This window comes from Trematomus bernacchii, unplaced genomic scaffold (assembly GCF_902827165.1).
Source record: "Trematomus bernacchii unplaced genomic scaffold, fTreBer1.1, whole genome shotgun sequence".
Lineage (NCBI taxonomy): Eukaryota > Metazoa > Chordata > Actinopteri > Perciformes > Nototheniidae > Trematomus > Trematomus bernacchii.
The window spans coordinates 3,714,707-3,735,236 of NW_022987840.1; the positions used below are offsets into that span (position 1 = coordinate 3,714,707).

A 20,530-nucleotide genomic window follows, 5' to 3' on the forward strand; every position below is an offset into this window, starting at 1 on the left:
TGCCGCACTCAGTGCCCCGGCACTTATTACCCCAGGGCATTTAGTACAGATCGCGTTCACACCGGAATAAGTTCCCTGAGGGAAGATTACGCAAATGAGCCGCTGACGTCACTTCGTCTTCTTCTGCTTTGGGTTTACTGGCAGGCCGCAAACAACTTCACGGCGTATACTGCCACCCGAAGTCCCCGGCCGGAAGTCCCCGGAGTTGGGGACTGGCTTCAGTAGAAGCTGCTGGGACTCCCAGCAGCTTCTACTGAAGCCTTCCGAGTAAATCGCCAGAACGCCGACACCTCCTCATCTCCACCGCTCCCATGTTTTATTTTGTGTTGCCATAAGTTAGTCTCTCTGCGTTTCTGCGCTGGGCTAATGCTAATGCTAATAATGCTAATGCGAGGATAATAAAATGGCGGCTCTACAAAACATTTCAGAGTTTTACGGGGCGTGGTTTGCAATTCGCCAAGCCAATCAGAACTAGGGCACTTTTTTCCCCCAGGAAAGTACCATCTCTCAGCAGGCACTAAAAATGGGGGTAAAAGTTCCCGGCTTGAAGTACTCTTTTTGGTGTGAACGCGACATAAGGGGTACTAATGGAACTAAATGCGAAAAGTACGGGCAAAAGTTCTCCGGTGTGAACGCGGCTATTGAGTGTGACTTACAGAGAAGACCCTCTCTGGGTATCCCTTGGCCTTCATGTTGGTGTCATGGACCTGCTTCAGAATCATCCACGCCTCGTCGTGTTTCCCATTCTGGAGGAGAGAAACAAAAAGAACATTAACATGTTAGTAATCCCTCATGTTGTACTGAACCCCCCTGGAAATGAAGGTTTAAAGGGGCCTTAATGTGCTTATTTTGAGGTTCATATTTGGATTGTGTGCCTCGACTGTGACATGTGTATATGCTTTAATGTCCAAAGATTGATACTGAACCACTGTCATGCTCATGGCTGAAGAGCAGTCAATCTCTCATCAAACTCAAAAATGTTTGCTTTATCTCTACTTCCCTTGTTTACTTTTTAGTGTGTCAATATTTCCAGTAAACTGAATAGAGATGAAAACCTTCAGCAGTAATTTACGTCTCTTACAGTGCTTTGCTGTTTAGCCTGCTCCAGCATGTATATATGCACATATTTATTTACTCAAAATATTCTGAAAAAGTGTGCAAGCAGCACTTTGCATCTTCCACTTTGCAAGTTTCCAGACGTTTGAGTTCTCAATATTATTTATGCATTCACTAAGGTCAAATGTATTCAAGTAAGCTGTTAAACAAAGACTGGGGGTGGTGGGGGCTGACAGGCGTACCTCCAGGTAGAAGCGGGGGCTCTCGGGCATGATGGTGAGGGCGGAGATAGCAGCCACGGCGGGGAAGGCACACACCAACACAAAGACTCGCCAGCTGTGGAACTGGTAGGCCGAGCCCATCTGGAAACTCCAGCCTAAAAGAGGGGATGAGAGACGGGAGGTGTGAGAGGAGAGTGTGAGAGGAGAGTGAGAGAGGGGAGTGAGAGAGAGGAGAGAGAGGAGCGAGAGGGGGGAGGTGTGAGAGGGATGTGAGAGAGGGGAGGTGAGAGAGGCAGCTGCAAGACTTGAATTGAGAGCACAGGAAACTTCCTCTATTCATACTGTAATGGCCAGGGGCCTCATCTATAAACGGTGTGTACGCTCAAAAGATGGCGTACGCCAGTTTCTAAGCAATGTTTGCGATTTATAAAAAACAAACTTGACGGGAAAATGTGCAGTCCTCCACGCAAACTCTGACCCATCCGTATGCGGTACGCACAAAAACGGGAGAGACGAGAAACTGCGACACCGTTGGCAGAAGGAAGAATGGAGAGAAATATGTGGAAATAATACCATAAATAAAATGTTACCTCTCATTTATCATATCTGAAGAATTCATTTTCAAACATTGATTAAAGCCAATCTTAAAATGATTAAACAAACGCCTGTTTGAGACTCCTCAGTGCACACAAAAACATAACTTGGAGAAATAAATATATACGGATATGTTCTTGAAAACCACCTTGAATATGTTATCTTAATGTTATGACATGTATTCTTATAAATGATGCGGTATGCAGAAGGACAGAATTACGTCTAAACTGAGGCCGTTTTGCTTTTCTATAGGTTGTAGATACGAGCATGGTTTTATATACTATCACGTTTAATCATGTTTTATGCCGTTTGCTAAGACTTGATAAGTCGCTCATAAAACACAGAAGGTATAGAAACTAAGAACACCATATATTTGGTAGATTTGGCAGCTGATATAACTCAACACATTAGTTTTATTTCCTTTAACTGGTGGATAGAGTTGCTGCGGGGGGGTTGAGACGCACAGGCTGCAGTGGAGACGCTGCGCACAGCTGATCCACAGCTGGAACACAAACCACCAAATAAAAAAATAAACATGAATTGACTCCACTCCGCAGGGATCCCCCGATACTTTCTTACAGTTTCTCATCACGGGGGGGGGGGGGGGGGGGGGGGGGGGGGGGGGGGGGTCTCCTGTCCCCGGCACAAACACACTGACACACTGCCTGAGGAAGGTTATGTGTATTTTGTCATTAACCTTTTTCGGACCACTTATTTATTTATTTTGGTGACGATCCGACCTCCATGCTGCTACTCTGGTTCAAACTGCATCCACCAAACAATGTGATTTGTCTCCACCTCCCCAAAAGAACCCAAATCTGACACGGTGTGAAATGTCTTTTTTAGCTGTTCTGTCGTCATTTCCTGCGATCTTCTTCATGCAGTCAGTCAAAATGAATATTAATACGGGGCGTTTCTTTGACTATTTATAGGCGTTACGTGAAGCCCGCAAAAGCTGCGCCGCATTTCGAGTTGATTGTGATTTATAAAGGGAAACCGGCGTAGGACGTGCCGCACGCAAGTCCTACGCCGGTACGCAGCGTTTTATGAATCGGAAAATGTCTGTGCGTATTTATTTGCTTTGTCCTACGTAAGCAACCTTCCCACGTCAATCCTACGCAAGGCTTTATAAATGAGGCCCCTGGTCTGTATATTTCCTTAAACTGCAGCAATTAGTTGTCAGGTTTGCTCCAGTATGGTTTGGTAAGTTGCTCTCCTCTTCTCTTAATTTTACATTTACAATATTTACATTTTGTCTGCAATCTGACTGACCTGTTTTTTTCAATCAGCAATTGTAATAAGAGAAATAACTCAAAATTCTGGACAGGTGCTCGAAGTTATTAAAATGTTGAATGTGCGAAGCATTAACCACCATTGTTGTAATTGCAGTCAACCTCTCACATTAGGTTTGATTCCTTCAATATTTATATGTTGAGGAGAGAGACAAATTCCTTAGAGGTATCCTCTTCTTAAAAAAAAACCTGGTACATGCAGATACGTAAAATAATACAAATCAGTGTTTCTCCGAGGCATTTCTGATGACAACAATCGAGGCAGAGTGCCGGGAAGCTTACTTTCTTCAACACTGACACATTTTGGGGAATATTACATTTTTCTTAAAACTACTGATTTCTCTAAGTTTGATAACTGTTGGAAACATTTGGGAAAAAATAGACAACTGAACCAAATACATAACATACTATAGGCTTAGTCCTTTGTGGATATTATAATTTGGTAATGTTACATATTAAACCTTTAACTCGATTTTCCATTTGCTTTTTCAAGAACAAGTATCTCAAAGTAGAGTAGGCTACTTGTGTTAGTGTATTCAGTTATTTTCAAAAGTCTCTAATGTAAATGGCATTTCCACAGATAAGAGTTAAAATGTCTGTTTATCTAACTGACACATTTACTAACAGGCAGACATATTGCCTTGGATCTTGATTCCCTGCCTGTGATTGGTCTGTTTCTCTCACCGTAGTGTGGGATGATGGCCCAGGCCATGGCGGAGGCGTAGATCCCCCCGATCATCCAGAACATGCAGAGCCAGCTCAGATGCTCTCCTCGCTTCTCCTGGGCCAGGAACTCGGAGTAATAGGAAAACACGATGGGGATGGAGCCGCCAATACTGTGGAGTCAAGAGAGAAGCAGGAATTAAAAAGGGAAAGACAATTTAAAGAAGAGCAAGATAAGGGATCCATAGGGAGGAGAAGAAAATAATAGGTGAGATAAGAGAGAGGAGAAACACCGGGGAAGAAAGAAAACGAAAAAGACATGACAATCTTTCTTTAAACCGCGGTGAATATGGAAAGAATATAAATTAGTTTTGCTATGAAAAAAGAGTGAAATCAAAAACAAATGAAGGAGGGAGGATGAAAAGGAAGTACATGTAACACAACAAATAGAAAAGAGTGTTTTTTTAGATAATAGGGGGATAATTGATCAGCCTTGTAGTTGTATATGAATTAAGATTAAGTCTTAAAAAGGAACAATAATGGATGACTCCAATCAAAAGCACCGATTTTAGCCACTATAGTCGGATGGGAAATGATAGCAATAATCAGACTCAGAGTTCTGCAATCAAACAGGGGCAGAGATTTGTTTTACCATGACTTCATTTAGAAAGAGGTACATGTTCTGCCCAAATGGCAGAAACATCCATAATCACCATGTTGTAATGGGAGCAATAGCCAAACTCTGAAAGTTGACCACAAATAGGATGTTTTTGCCTATAGTGTCAAAGTTGCCAAACTGCACACAACCAAGACTCTGATGGGGGATTTCCTTAAAGGGCCCATGTCATGGCCATTTCCACTGATCATAATTCCATTGTTGAGGTATACTAAAATAGATTTATATTGTGCAATTTTCCAAACTCACATTGGTTTCTCATACAGCATCTCTGTAAACTACTTGTATTCACTGAATTTCACTCTCTGCCTTTAACGGCTCGTTGTAGCTCAAAGCTCCAGCCCCCACCCTCCCTGTGAGCACAGTGTGCTCTGATTGGTCGGGACGTTGTGAATCGCGCTGAGCTCCGTGGAGGTGTTGTTTCCTTGTTTAGGATACACAGCGAAACACAGCCAAACTCATCCTGAGCACACACAAACTCACATCCGAAGTAAAAACAATAAGTGTGGCTTGATATTGAGTAAGAAAAAGCTTGATAAACGCTGTGAGAATGGGTCTGCAGAGAGAATTTCGCCGCGATCCCAACTGTCTGTTATCAGCCTGCAGCCAGGGAGGAGAAATCAGCTGAGCTGCCTGCTCCCTGCACACAGATGTGTGTGTGAGGAAGTCTGTGGATTGGTCAATTTGGAGCAATCAGCGGGGGCTTAACGTAACGGCTCCGCGGACGTAACGTAACGGCTCCACGGATTGGTCCATTTCGTTCCGGGTATGACATCATGCCGTACCCGGAACGAAATGGAAGAATCAAATGGACAATGACGTATCTCCAACAAGGCGTTTTGGGGAGGTATTTTCTGTGTTAGAGTTTTACTCGCTACAGGGTGTACTTTGAGGGTTTGTGACTCTGCACACCGTTTACATGCATAAAAACCTTCATAACACACAAGGGGACGGGTTATAACCGGAAAAGCATGACATGGGCCCTTTAAACCCCAATATATGTTTTGAATTGTGTATCTGTCCTCTGACATATGGCATTGCCCGCTTGTCAAATCAGCTGACGTGCCACGCTGGTGGTGGTCTCTCTTCACTCTGTGTGACCCATCTGTCTTCTTACCCCACACCGGAGGCCAGGCGGCAGAAGAGGAAGGAGACGTAGCCCTGCATGAAGGACGAGAAGAAGGCAAACACGCTGTTGATGGAGAGGGAGATGAGCAGCGTCTGCCGCCGGCCAATCCGATCAGCCAGGCCCCCCCACACGAAGGCCCCGACCATCATCCCCAGGTACACGATCAGACCTGGAGCCAGCAAGAGGGAGAGAAAGAAAATGGGAAGAGATGGTGGATATGAATAGGGGGGTAATGGCAGGGGGGTGATGAGACAAGATAATGAGGAAGTGAAGAGACAAAGGGCATGATAATGAGTTATTATTCATCAGAAAACTCATTGATATTACTTCCAGCCACTGTCATTAGATTTCCACTGTCCAGTAAATTAGCTTTTTTGGCAGCCTAATTGGACTACTGATTTTGAGTAGAGCACAAAACAGAGAGAAGGGCACCATAATCATCTGAACCATATACAGCAGCAAGATTATTTTAATAAAATATAACCAATCAAAAATAATACCAACCTTTATTTTATACCATTTGTCTTAAAAAACCCAAAAGGGGTTTAAACGTAAGTAAACAAAGAACAAATACATAAAATAAACTAGATGGGCTCATACACAATTGCGCTCATACGTGCTGCTGATCCTAGAGAGCTTCAAATTCTAAAAATCTAAACGTATTTTCAAAAAAACCTGAATGTCAAGTCAAGAAGTTTAAAATGGTATGTCTCTTTGATCAGGTTAGGAGTCAGAAGCGAGCATTTAGTATGACTTGAAGACGTTTTCAACCAAGTCTTGTGATATGAGGTGCTAACATGACTCACATCCCAAACGCTTATCCAGGCCAACCTCTCTCTGTCTGTCTCTATAGCTTTCTGAGACATGATGCTCACACACACACACACACACACACACTCATACACACACACACACACACACACACACACACACCTCGCTTGAGATCTCTGCCTTATTGACATCCTGTCAACAGTCTCCACGCTCCCTGAGCCTGCAGTGACACGAGTTATGGGGGAGATGCCGCAGAATGAAAACAAGGACAGGGGCGTTGTTTAGTGCCTGGCCTTGACATCTGCGTTCAAAATGTCACTCCTAGTTTTAATATGTGAAAAGCTTGGAATATATGCTTGATTATCCTTTATTAAATAGGGCAATCAAACAATGCAGCACACAGGCATGTACAGTGTATGTCCACTGAACCCTATTTCCAATACTCCATTCTGAATGGACAATCAACCAGGTAAGGGAAATGGAGTCGATTTTGTTGATTTTTAGATCCATTTAACATCTTGCACCAATAAAATGCTACTACCTCATTACTGCAGGCATTCAATTGGCAATTGACAAGGTTCATTTGTTCCAGAGCTTTTAACCTTCTCATCTGATTTGAGATTGTTTTTTTAACTCTTATTTTAAAGGTCTACAATTAACTGAGGAGCTTAATTTTGAAGGCAACATGGATGAGAAGTACAATCAGAATCAGAATCAGAAATGGGTTTATTGCCAGTTAGGTTCACACGTACGAGGAATTTGACCAGGTTTCATGGTGCATACTGTACATAAAAATTAAAAGCAAATATTTTAAAAACTACACACTATATTAAGAACACTGTAATAAAAATATAGTAAGATAGCAATAGAATAAAGCCGTAATTTACATCGAAATAGAATACAATAAATTATAAAATATGTGCAGTAAGCAATATTTAAACATTGTGTGCATTAATGTAATGCATAGAGTCAAAGGACTTTATCAATGAGACCGCTGTGTCACCTGTAAAACCCAGAGTGAACATCTGTCAGCTAAATAACATAAAAACATACCAAGCTATGTCTTTGAAACTTGTTTTACAAAATCTGATGAATTTGTTACCTTTTCTTGACATTATCAAGTCGTTTTGTGGCCTTTATTTTTACAAAAAAGGGTTTACAATGTTGCAAAAAATGAAATTGCAAATGTAATCTTAGTAACTAAAAGTGCTTGTATGGTGGTTAGAGGCTGATTGTTATTTGATTTCTTTCATCTTCCCTTTAAATGGACGCACAAGCAATGACACATGGAAAATGTTATTAACTATAATGCCAGAGTCCTAAAATGATGGTATTTTGAGGATTGTAAGCAAGTCATAATCACAGGAATAAATAGCCATAAATGTAAAATCCATAAAGGTATTTAAATAAATAACTCAGCTTACTGGTGCATTCAAATCGATCTTTTATGCAAACTCTCTTCAAACGAGCATCAAGCAGCAGAGAACGACAGACTTCCAGTCGTACTAATAGGATAATTATTGTACATCCAACAACGCTGGGACTGAGATATGCCTCATTCTGCATGTCAAAGCTTATCTGGTAGTAATGACCAGCTTCCTGTAGCTTGTTCTTTTCCTCAAAGCAGCAACCTTTAGTTGTGTCTCCACTCGATGGGAATCACCACACAACAGCCGATAGGGTTTGCTGCAAAAGACAACCAATCGGCCCTGGCTTCATACTGCTAAATGGTCTGAGTGAACCAGATAAACCAATAAGGGTTGAATGTGTTACACAGAAACACACAAGAGGACGCCCACATGAGCTTTTAACAGATCTGCTTGATCAGCTAAGATCATCCATCATCCATCACACAGTCTAACAAGCTTACTGCTGGGATGATGAAATTGGACACAGTCTTTTGCTAGAATTACAACATTAACGGAGAGAAAGCGATAAGTTTCGCATTGCGGAAGGATATTCCTGATTATATGGAGAGGGGTTTCCTTTTATTTTGGATGAAAAGACCTTTGATGTATTGATAGGAGTGTGTTTGTGACTCATTCCCTCCATCTGTCTCCATGCCTATTTCTGTGTAAACACTGCAGTGCTGACTTGGGGAAGAAGGTGACTTTCAGTCTCTTGTTTGATTGAATGCAAGGATTATTTGTGTGCATACAGTATGTTGACGTGTTTCAAAGGAACAAAGTGAGTCCAACATCTGCCAGTGTGTTCTGCTGCAAATTTGTGTCAATATTCCCATGTTCTCAGGTTTCGCAAGAGTGTACTCTTATTCTGTCTCTCTCTGTGTGTGTGTGTGTGTGTGTGTGTGTGTGTGTGTGTGTGTGTGTCTGCTTATTTGCATGTTTTGCAGAGAGAGACCACTGTGAGCGTATTCTCCTGAAAATGCAGCTCAGAGAGGCAACATGTGATGATGACTGAACACAATATCCGTCGCCGCAATGCAGCAGCTTGGAGGTAGAAGGACAGACAGACAGGAAGACATAAACAGACATAAACAGTGACCATGACACCTCAAAGTCTGAGGGTCTGTGCTGACCTTTCACCCTTTTCAGCACTCAAATGGATCACTATCTGCCCTCTCTACGCCCTCTGTGGTCACATCAAGTCTGTTTATCTGTGTGACTTGTAAGCAGCTGCATTTGACACGGGGTTAAAAAAGGTCCCAATTTATGTAATGTATCGGCAAAATTATTGATTGGAAGTTGTGGCAAAAATGACTTAAACATTTAGTTGTATGCTTTTTCGTAACTGTTGCTGACTGGATTTTGGTGTTTTGAGAATAGTTCCAGATCGCCAAAGGAGTTCAACAAAACGTGCCTATCTGTAAACCGTGTTATATTGGTTAGAATAACGGGGGAATAACCATCAAAATGAACATTAATGTTATTCCATTACTGCTAGATTGTGTAAATAAGCAACTGTTTACTTCTGCTACAGTGCTCTGAAAGAGTGCACAGTTTATTTGTGATTTGTGTGTGTCTGTTTTCAGAGTTGAAAAGAGAAGATTCAAAAGCCAGAACAAGGTTGGACACACGATTCTATTCTCATCAGTTCTTTGCATTTTTCAAAGAAGCTACCAAGTATTGTATGTTTTATTCATTTAACAATTTCCACCTTAGATCATGTCAATAAGTCTCATATCAAATGTGTTTTTAAGCCCCTGAGGTTTGTCTACATTTCTTACGTTTTTACTATGACTTCCAGTCGATGAGTAAACTTAACAGAAAAGGATATGTGCAATATCACAAGAGCTCTTGATTTCTCTTTCATTCCATCTTTTTCAATAATTAATATGATATGCAATTAAGATATATATATATAACAAAAAAGGAAATCAGACAGAGCTGGAAACATTGAAGAAGTGTTGAAGAGAGAGATGGGATGAGGAGCGATAGTACAGGAGAGAAGAGAAGCAGAAGTCTTCAGACAGCTGAGCACCTCGTCACTCTGGAGAGGAAGAGGGGGGAGGGGAGCATAAAGAGTGAGGAAGAGAGAGAGCAGGGGGAAAAAGAGAAAGAGGAAGAGGAGGAGGAGGAGGAGGAGGCCGGTGGTAGTCTGTGCGGTGACAGAGCTCCCAAAGGCTCCAGGGTAGTGTGTGTGTGCATGAACATGGAAAGAAGAGTGTGTGCCACTGGAGGGTTGTGTGTCTGTGTACACGAGTGAGGGAGGGAGCAGGGTGAGGGGGGGGGGGGGGGGGGGGGGGGGGGGGGGGGGGGGGGTGGGGGGGGGGGGCACTATTAATAGCCGGTTTTCCCTTTCTGCCAGAGCGCACATGGCGCTTTGAATGAGCTGGGGGCCGAGGAGGAAGCAGTCCCTCATCAGAGGCCAGTCAGCCATTGCACTCCTCACTGCTAACCCAGGGAAAGCTGAAATACATGTAACTGTTTTACAGCAGCAGCCTTGCCCTGTGACAGTGAGTGCTAAATGTGGGATGTCAATTCAGGTTTCACACTAAATCAAAACACCTTCAAATGGTGGAAACATCTTGTTACATTTATTACAAAAAGTGCCGTTTTACACATGGAGTATTCCTCCATTGCGATTAAACCTAACACAACAAACTAGTTCTTAAAAGGTTTAGCTCGCTTGACTAATGCACCAGCACTTACAATGATTTGGCTTATTTAATGCTAATGTACCTCTTTGTATCTTCATGGTTTATTGCACTTATTGTAAGTCAATCTGGATAAAAGCATCAGCTAAATGAGATGTAATGTAATACAGAATAGTGGAGTCATTGTAAAGACAGAAGCTGTGGTTTGTGTGTTACTTAATGCATCTATTATAGCTTTACAATATTTTCCATCAAACAAATCCTTATCATTTCCTCTGCCAGCATCTCCAACAGGTGCCAACATATCAAACAGACACAGCTTGTCCTTCACTCCCATCTACATCCTGTTGATCTCCCTTGATGTCAGCTTTTGATTCTGTGTTCATGTAAAGGCCACGGACACATTACTGCACAGAAAGGTTTCCTTTAGCCTCAGGAGCAACTGAGTCATAGCTTTGTCAAAGACATGGTGTGTGTGTGGAGCTGCATCTCTTGAAGAATATCAAGCAGCAGTATGGCTCGTAGTACCAATATCATGTGGTTCCATATGTACATAATGGCATATGAGGGCCATTCAAGGTCATTTGAAGAAAGAAATGCCAAAGACTGAAGAGGGGTGTAACATTTAAGGAAAATATCAACATTTCCCAGAACAAAGTTGTACATTTATGACTAGACAATACAACAAAATCTCCTATTTTGTGTCTGTATGTAGTCAAAGATGTCCTCAACGTATGTGTCACATTGCTGGTGTAAGGAATTGTTATTTTATATATTATTTATATGTATCATTTTCCACCAACCCAAAAATGTTGGGTATATAGGGGGCACAGATATGTTGATACTTACACATATATGTATTATAAAGCAATACAAGCGTTCCTGTATGTAATGAACCCCCACTTTTAATCCCAATGATGGCACACTAACATCACTGCAGCTGCAACCTCTGCAGCCTCCAACAAGGACGGTTCAATGACAACTCCTCTGTGCTTCTCTGCTGCTGTGAGAGTGTCTCCTCTAGCTCATCACTGTGCAGAAACGCTGCACCACAGGCATCACTGCTGCCATTTCAGAGCCTCACTCTGCCTTTCCTTTTCCATATTTCTGAGCTAGTGGAAACATCAAATGAATATGGGATCAGTAACAACATATCTAACAAAGTCAAAACAAATGTGTTATTCTAACTAGCTGTGATGTGTTCCCTCTGAATCCTTCTCTCTGGGTACATCTGAAATCTTTCTGCTGCAAAGGAGTTCATATGTTGCAGGCGATTACCCCTCACACATGTGCAGGCGCTTTCTGTCACACACAATACAGTAGACACACACACACACACACACACACAATACATGATTGGCTGGCAGAAGAAGCTCCGTTTGGACCTTGTGGAGAAGAAGAGGGTGAGGATGGGGGTTGGGGGAGAGGACACTAGGACTCATGGGATGCAGAGAGGCATGAGCAAAGGAGGCTCTCTAGCATGAGTCAGGCTTGTTGCGTAACAGGGAGAGGGGAGGGGATCGGGGACAATCGAGAGAGAGGAGGATGAAATGTTAGAAGCATCTCAGTATATTTACTTAAAATACATTTGAGGCTGTTTTTATTGAGTATTTATGAGTATTATTAAGGGCCTAATTGTTAATACAACACCACATGGGAACTATAGTACATCATACAACTTCTTACAACACTGTTTAATCTGGGGGCTGCAGGAACATTATCATTTTAGTTCTATTTATTTCTTTGCTTTCTGCATGTATTCCTTTCTTAACAGACCTTTACTGCAAGACTTTTCCTCACGTATTTATCAGGCGGATGCTTTTACTTTTTGTCCCCCACCACTGAAATGCACAGACACACACATCAGGAGTAGGATGACACACACATGCACATTTTTATGTTGATATATAGTACTAGACAGACACACAGGCTGGTCACTCTAGATGTCAGCACTGCAATCCATACCGTGTGCTGTCTATGCTCCATGGGAACATCACACAACCCAGTAACTGATTAAAGGCATGGATGAATGCCACATCGACTGTGTGTGCTTGTTTGTGTGTGCCTGTGTATGTCTGTGTGTGTGTGTGTATGTATGTGCGCAAGTCTTATGCAGAGAGAACACTGCACAGTGATACAAAGGTCAGACAGGAAAACTGGAACACGCACATATCTCACCTCACTGATATGTGCAAGAGCTGGAAACAAACACTGCAAACAAATTCTTCTTTATCAAAGGGTTGAAGAAACTTCAATTTTAAATCTCTTAAAATAATAATCAGTCTAGATTCCAGATAAATCCAAAAACCAGGCAGTAACAGAGTAATTACATGAGCATGTAAGATGTATCCATATATGGCTCTCTGAAGCACATAACCAACTAAAATCTAATTCATTCCAGAAGTAAAATCTTTTACAACAAGAAAGGAAACTATCACGAGGTATTTGGTATTTGTCTGTATGCTGTGCAGTGGGCAAAGCCACACGTTATATACTACAAGGGATAAACAAATTGAACATGTGCATTTTAGAAAAAAAGAAACTGTGCCCACGATCACCTTTACAACCTGAAACACACACAGTCACTGAAGCAGAGAAGTGAGAGGCTGTGAGTTCGATTAAAATTCTGCACGGGCAGTTGAATCTTAAATAGCTGTAGTTCTTCTGCCAACGAGGCAGAAGAAAACCAATTACTGGGGGATAAACTGCAGAGGTTACCGCTAAGAGAAGATGGAGATAAAATGTGAAGCGGTGGCATAAACTCCCAAAGGAGGCACGAAGATGAAAATAAACAGAGAAAGGGCACAGAAGACAGTAGATGGGTGGCTCAGTGGACAGAACACAAGTTGTACTCTAAAGCTATCATATGTTTATGCCTAATACAGTGATACTCAATTTATAGACAGGCCTGCCACCATTTTTTACATTTGAATTAGGGCTGCTCGATTATGGCAAAAATCATAATCTCGATTATTTGGGTCAATAATTGATATCACGATTATTAAAAACGATTATCCATTTACTTTGAAAACATCAATTTATTGGAGAAAAAAAATGTGAACAGTATGTTTTGAACAGTTGACTACCCTGAACTTTAAGTATAATTTAACTGAAAAACCAAATTAAAAAAAAAATTATTTAAAAAAAAAAAAAAAAAAAAAAAGTAATAATAATAAAACAATAATGGTTTTATTTCGATTACGTTGTTTTCGTAATCGTTGCAAGCCATAATCGTAATTGCGATTAAAATACGATTAATTGAGCAGCCCTAATTTGAATACAAACATTAAAGTTGGAGCTGGCAGCCCATTGGCTCAGTCCCGGAGGACGCAGGTTCAAATCCAGCCTGCTGTCCTTTAACACATGGTATTCCCTTTATCTACACATTTTAGAGAAGGCTAAAACACCCCAAAAATCTTAATGTTTATGAATCATCCTGATTGCTAAACTAACATGAAGTTGCAGCTATTAAATGCAGTCAAGTTACATTAGTTAGATTAAGAATAAAGACAGATGAGTTATGGGCCTTTTAATGTTTATTCATTTTATCTCATAATCTTTCTTTTGGTTATCTGGCCCCTGGCCTCCTGTCATTTTGTAAAAGTGGCAAAACAAGTTGAGTTTCCCAGTGTAATCCCTGCTGCCATGTTTAGTTAAATGCATTTTATCGAAGTATCTTATAGCTATTAACGCTAGAATAAAGATATCTGGAAAGCTTATTAATATATACTTATATGTATCTGTGTTATTGTGTTGCACTGTTGGAGGAGCCGGTGACCTACAGTAAGATTTGCATTGACATATCTACACTGTAGCTATGTACAAATGACAATAAATACATCTTGAATCTTACCCAGCATGCCCTTGTTGGGCTCAGACAGACACATGTCCTTCTCTGCGCTGGGCAGCACGAAGCCGACCACGAAGATCTCCACGCCGTCCGCCATCAGCGCCAGGCCCAGTGCGAAGTAAAGCGTCCACTGGAACTTCCCGTGGCCGCACTCCTGCAGGATGGTCTCGTACTGCTCGGCCAGCTCCTCCTGGTCCTTCCTCCTCTCCGCCTCGTAGGCCGACAGATCCCTGAACTGCGTCTGGGCGGCCTCCACGCCGTCCACGCCGCCCGCCTTCCCCGACTCGGCTCTGGGGATGCCCTGGTACTCCCCTTCGTAGATCTCATCGTCCTCGTCGTGGCCTTCAGTGGAGTCGCTGTGACCCTCATCGTCATTGGCCCGGCTGTCATTGCGATGGTATCCGTCGTCGTTGCTGCTTGCCGGCATGCCGCCGTAGTCGTCGTCATCGTCTTCCTCCTCAAAGCGTTTATAGGAGCGCTTGGTGTACTCGTCGGCCACTTTGTCCGCGCCGCGCCCCATCTTCTTGCCGACCTGTTTCTTGGCCACTTTTGCGATGTCCTTGGCGCCGCGGACAAAGTCTGAGCGGCCGTCTCTGTAGCGCCCGTCGTCTTCCATCTTGGAAGTGGAGGTGGTGGTCAGTTGCTGCTAGGAATGGGAGCTATCAGGAGCAACCCAGGCACATGAGGGTGCGATGTGGATTTCTGTTTCTGGTGAATTCAGCACCGAGGACAGCTCCCTGCTCCTGCTCTGCTGCTGGGGGACTCTGGCCAGCCTGCGGGGGGGGATAATAAATCCTGTGGAAAAGCGAAGAAAAATGGTCTGTGTTAGTGTGATGGATTGGCAGTGTAGTGCATGTGAGGCAGAAACATCCATTGTAAGCACCTTTTTCAACAATGTAGATCAGAGGCAATTTACACTGAAGGACCATTGGCATTTACATGATCTGTCTCAGCACTAATGGCGGGAAAAAAAGACAAGACAGTTTTAAGGTGCTGACATGAATCCTGGAGCTCAGTGACCTATATTGACTGAACAGCAGTTATCTCGTGGCTCTCTCCTCAGCGCAGCACTAATCACTCGGTGGCATTTACATCGTGGCACACCGCAGAGCCAACATATAATGGATCCATGCTGTGACACAGACATCTGTGAATAACAAGCATGGCTGCAATACTGCATGGTGCAATAAAGGTCAATGGAATGAGAAAGTACTACTGCTGTTAGGCTGAATGTCCCGCTGAGTACACTTGTGTTGGGTTTGCAGCGACACAATCCAGTTTATCGGTATAGGTCTGATACTGGATGAATCCACTTGATAGGATTTCAGTGGCAGTAAACTAAAAGTGCTGTCTATGACAACGTTGTAATATAAAGAAGCAGCAGTATTGCATCACTGAGGCATGCCATGATTTTTTCTTTAATAGGGGTAGAATATTTGTTCCACAGCTTAAGCATGAGATGTTTTAAGCTAGGTTAGCTAGCTTACAGTAATTGTTAAAGAGAGATAAAAAGAAGGAATTGGATTGGTGTCTGAAGATAATCAAGGTTGCAGTATCAGATACAGAAAAAATGGCAAAGCGACCTCTCTTGTGAGTTGAATCTGTGAATTGAGACTAATGTTAAAACCAACATTTATTGCTGTGAAGTGTGAAGTAATGTATTTGCATTAATTAGTGCATTTGCATTTTTGCAGCGTGTTAGTATTTGTCAGAAACAGATCAAAGCGATTAAACGTGTTTTCGGTGTTGACAGGAAACGTCCTTGCACTAATCAAAAAAATATAGAACATAATCTTGTCTCATAATATTCTTCTTGGTCAATTATTCACAAACATGGATTTATATTCCTTTCTTCCACTTGTTCATCGACCTCCCCCCTCCTGCTCTCTCACACATCCCCCTCCATCACCACTTTCATTTTCCTGCCTCCATTATCTGTGTCCTCTTTAAGTTGAGAAGACAAAAACAAAGAACAGCCATTGTGAATCTGTCAGCACCACCCTGATCTTTTCCATGACACTTCTGCCGCTGTAATGCTAACCTATTTCCAACTGAACAAGAATACAAAAGAATGGCTAAACAAACATCAGTACTATGTGTTTTTCATGAATTGTAGTTTAAATATACTCAGAACCTCTTGGTTAATAAATCAGCCTAAATTGGCAGCTGGGTAGCTTAAAAAGTGCTTTTTGAGAATTGCTACAGTAAGCAAAACATATTACAATTTGATAGTACAGCCTATTGATATTTCCTTACACCTCTAATAACATGTACTTTACAGATAAAATGCCCAAATCCACATAATATACTGTATTTCAACCCCAAGGATAAACAATGTCTTAGTGTGTAAGCAGCTTTATCAAAAGAAGGGCAAAACTCAGCCAGACATATATTTTGACCAAAACATATTTAGGCTGTGTCTGAGTGATGCGGTCATTTGAGCAGTTTTTTTACGTGTGTAGTAGACCTGCAAGTGAGCAGTCTTGCATGGCCTGCAGAGGAGAAGGGCCAGAAACATTGGCCTTTGCTTCTGAGCTGTGAGCACAGCTGTTGTGTTCAATGATGCTTGTTGACATGTAAACAAATATCAAGCAAGAGTAGCCATCCACTATGTTTTGGATTCAATTAAACACTGAATATTGAGGGGAGGAAACTTTACTTTAAAAGTTTGGAGATAGTTGATGACTGGCCATTACAAGTATTTGGGGGACACATTTTGCATGATCTAAAAGTTTGTTACAAACACTTTGATGAACTACAATCAAAATGAATAGGAAAACAAGACTTATAGCCTCATCAAGGGACCAATCATAACTTCCTGTATACCCTGGTCTACTGAAGCACTATCCTCTGCATGTGCAATGTCTCCAAGATGAAGGATTGTTTTTCAGCGTGTCTCCCACACAAACACATCTCCAGCATGTCTGTGCTGAGACTCAGCAGAGATGATGTGCGCCCAGAGAGCGAGTCTTTGGGGATCGGCTGCAGCTGTAGCAAACACTGAAGTCATTATTGTACTTCCCACAGTCTCTTTAAGAGAGCATCAGCAGCAGCTCAGCATGGGGGGGGGGGGGGGGAGATGATGTTCAGCCTGAGAGAGCTGGCAGCACGCATCAACACAAACACTGGCTCAATGTGTAACAGCACCACCGAACACTGTCTGCTAAGGTGCTACATTTGTTACCTAATAATGAATGTCCCGTCATAACCCCATTTACACTGAAAGTGAATCAAGAAAAAATTGATTGCTTGTCTGTAATTTTGCAACAATGCTTAATTACTTTTCCTTCCCGTGAGTCATCACTATTTCGCCGTACCCGTTTATCTAAAAAACCCAGAAGCACCCATAATTAGCCATACACTATCAAGTAGCAGACAATACTGTAGGTGGCAGATATTACACTAAACCTGTCATTTAAAAATATTTTAAAGTAAAATGGATGGCAATGCAGAGTTTAAAGTATTCCTACTCTCCCTTAATCCACTGCAGTAATAACAATGGTGGAGAAGGTTTTTTCGATCAATTACATTTTGGCAAACATCATGCCCCCATGGCTTTGTATTTATTGCTGTCTGGATGTACAGGAAGTGATCAGGACGCTCTGACAGTGTAATGATCAATACATCAATGAGCCATGTAATTCGTATCTGGTACAATGGAAAGGCGGTGTTACATTACAATGTTAATTGCCAAGTGCCAATTAATGACAACATTATTATCGACGTTCCTGTTTATTGAAATCTATCAAACTATTTGAATAACTGTATTTCTGTATGATAATTAAGTTATGGCAAAAAACCAGCAGCAGATGTTTTCCAGAAAAGTCTGAGGAGGGGGGCTGGCAGGAGGGAGGAAACCTTTGAAAGCTTCCCGTGTAGCCTCTGGGGGGGGGGGGGGGGCGGACAGACACAGACTACTGCTAAGCCAACATCACACAGCCCGGAGGTCTGCTGGGACCACTGAGTTTCTGCGAACACACGCGCTGAAAGCAACTGTAACTGAAATTGGGGAAGGAGGGAGGAAGTTTACTCTAGATTCCCCACCACTCAAATTGTAAGGATGTGGACAGAATAATACAATAAATACACAGAATACAAATCTACTTTTGTATGTCTTTGAACAGTATTTAACCAGATGTCAAACATTGATTACAGGCAGGCAAGATGGTGGCAAAGGTAAAGTGGATTTATTCATCTCCTATCATGCCCACATTTCCTGGAGCATAACATTTGATATTAATTAAATCTGCTATAAAAACGAGACCAGATCTTTCTATGAATGTCACTTTTTGAGCAACGACAGAGGCCAACATATGGCCTGCAGACAAGGTAAGGCTGGTTTATAGCTGAGCAGCACATTATCTCCCCACAGGCATAAGATAAGAATCAGTACACCATACATCACCACCACCACCACCACAGCACTGTTGGATTGATGTTGATTTTATTACTTCAGGCGGGCAGATAATTTAAAGGTTGCTGAACTGCATCATTGGGGGTCAAAACAGAAACACTTCAGGCTGAACTACAGGAACCAGCCAGGGCTGAATCAATGAACACGGTGAGCATCAGTGACTGGAGTATCAGTGGCAGTGCCTTTGGCTCAGGTCTTGTTCAATTCCTCACTAAACAGCTCTGTTCTATCCAAATGCATAAACAAAAATTGTCACTGAATTATGTATATGGATTCACAGCCTCAGAAATGTTAGTTCCAGGTTGAGCTCCAATATCATCACACAATTTGCAATCACCACATGTCCATTATCATTATCTGTTTATCCTTCAATCTGTGGTCGAAAAAAACTGCAGCATTTTCTTTCTTTTTTTTGGTACAGTTTCTCACTCGGGCAGGCAGTATCACATCATCAGCAAATGTTGTGAAAAACATTTGGTGCTTTGTCACCAGGCTGGATGGCAACCCATCATTTGCTCATTTTAGTTTTCACTTGCATGTTTGTGATAATAACTGAGTAAACAATTCACGATGTCCAAGCCAGGAAAATCAACCATGTGGCATTTGTAATGGAGTCTGATGAATTGTTTTGTTTTAGTAGTCCAGCTTTGACTCACTTGTCCAGCTGCTGTTAAGTCAGTGTGTTGTTTGGTCAGTCAGTCCCCAAACAAATGTAAAAAAGCGATGCATGTTGCAACAAAGATGTGCAGATTTAGACATGTGAATTTAATTTGGGCATGTGCTTCTCAAAGATATATTTAGGACTGCAACGAGTTGTTATTATTATAATATATTATATTTAAATGGACGGAATAATTGTTTTGTCTGCAACATATCAGGAAAATACGGGAAATTCATGATGTTATTTCCTCAGACCAACAGAACAACATTTCAATATCCAAAGATAATGACACACATATTCACAATGTTATGCAAGTGAAAAATACACCTTCCTTCAAAACACAGTGAATGTGTTGTTTTCTCCAGTTAAAGAGTTAAACCCTGACTCCGAGCAATTTGGAGAGTGATTGCTGTATTAGGAATATACGAAAGGCTTTGAGAGTCATGATGGCTGTGCTAACTCACTCCTCTCAGCTCCACCCTGCAGCAGAACATTGGATTGCAAGGCAACTGTCAAGAAAGCAGCGAGTGATAAACTCAAAGTCCCCGCCTTAAACCCACCATCCCTTCAGTAAATGTAAAGGCGACATCACCAGCAGATTATATTTCACTATGTCATGTTGACTAATGTCAGCAGACTGTGGTTCAGTAAAGCTGCAGTGTAAACGGATGAATTAAACATAAGGTCTGTGGTGGAAAAGAGGAAACGACCTTGGTTGCAGTTTTCATAAATACATTGAAAGGAAGGACGGCCCGTGTTATGTTTCAAAATGTTCACATCTTTATGCAGGCTGCACAGAGAGCTGGCTACACACTGAAAAATACTATTCAGCGGAAGATGAATAATGTTGGATGACAGCAGCAGCCAGGGAGTACTGTACAATCAATGACTTTGCTTTGTATCTTTATCAAGTTTGACATTTACCCAGCCTGCACCACTCCCATAAAAGACACATAATGTTAATGGCCAGAGGAGGGTTGTACAGCCATGTAAATATTGCTTTTAAATGGAGAATAAGAGGAGGCCAAGATAACTGTGTGTGTTGTGCTGATAACATGATGACTCCCTCTGTTAGATGCATATTCATTCCTGGAAATAATGGTCTGTTTGTGTGTAATAATATTCTTTATGATAAAAAAGATTATA

The 20,530-nt window shown here is 41.8% G+C and overlaps 1 protein-coding gene across 3 annotated transcripts in view; it reads right to left on the reverse strand.

Annotated features, from left to right (window-relative positions):
- sv2a (synaptic vesicle glycoprotein 2A) overlaps positions 1 to 20,530 on the reverse strand; it is a 49,992-nt gene that overhangs the window by 16,073 nt on the left and 13,389 nt on the right. The window contains exons 1-6 of one of the 3 annotated variants that reach the window (XM_034112840.1): positions 15,193 to 15,243; positions 14,313 to 15,104; positions 5,620 to 5,800; positions 3,848 to 3,999; positions 1,299 to 1,432; positions 657 to 746 (exon numbers count right to left, since the gene is read on the reverse strand). In XM_034112840.1, the coding sequence (XP_033968731.1) occupies positions 657 to 746; positions 1,299 to 1,432; positions 3,848 to 3,999; positions 5,620 to 5,800; positions 14,313 to 14,925 (1,170 nt within the window). In that variant the 5' untranslated portion in view covers positions 14,926 to 15,104; positions 15,193 to 15,243. Of the gene's footprint in view, positions 1 to 656; positions 747 to 1,298; positions 1,433 to 3,847; positions 4,000 to 5,619; positions 5,801 to 14,312; positions 15,105 to 15,192; positions 15,244 to 20,530 lie in introns of those variants that run through there. The other 2 variants (XM_034112838.1, XM_034112839.1) reach the window with 2 other exon arrangements.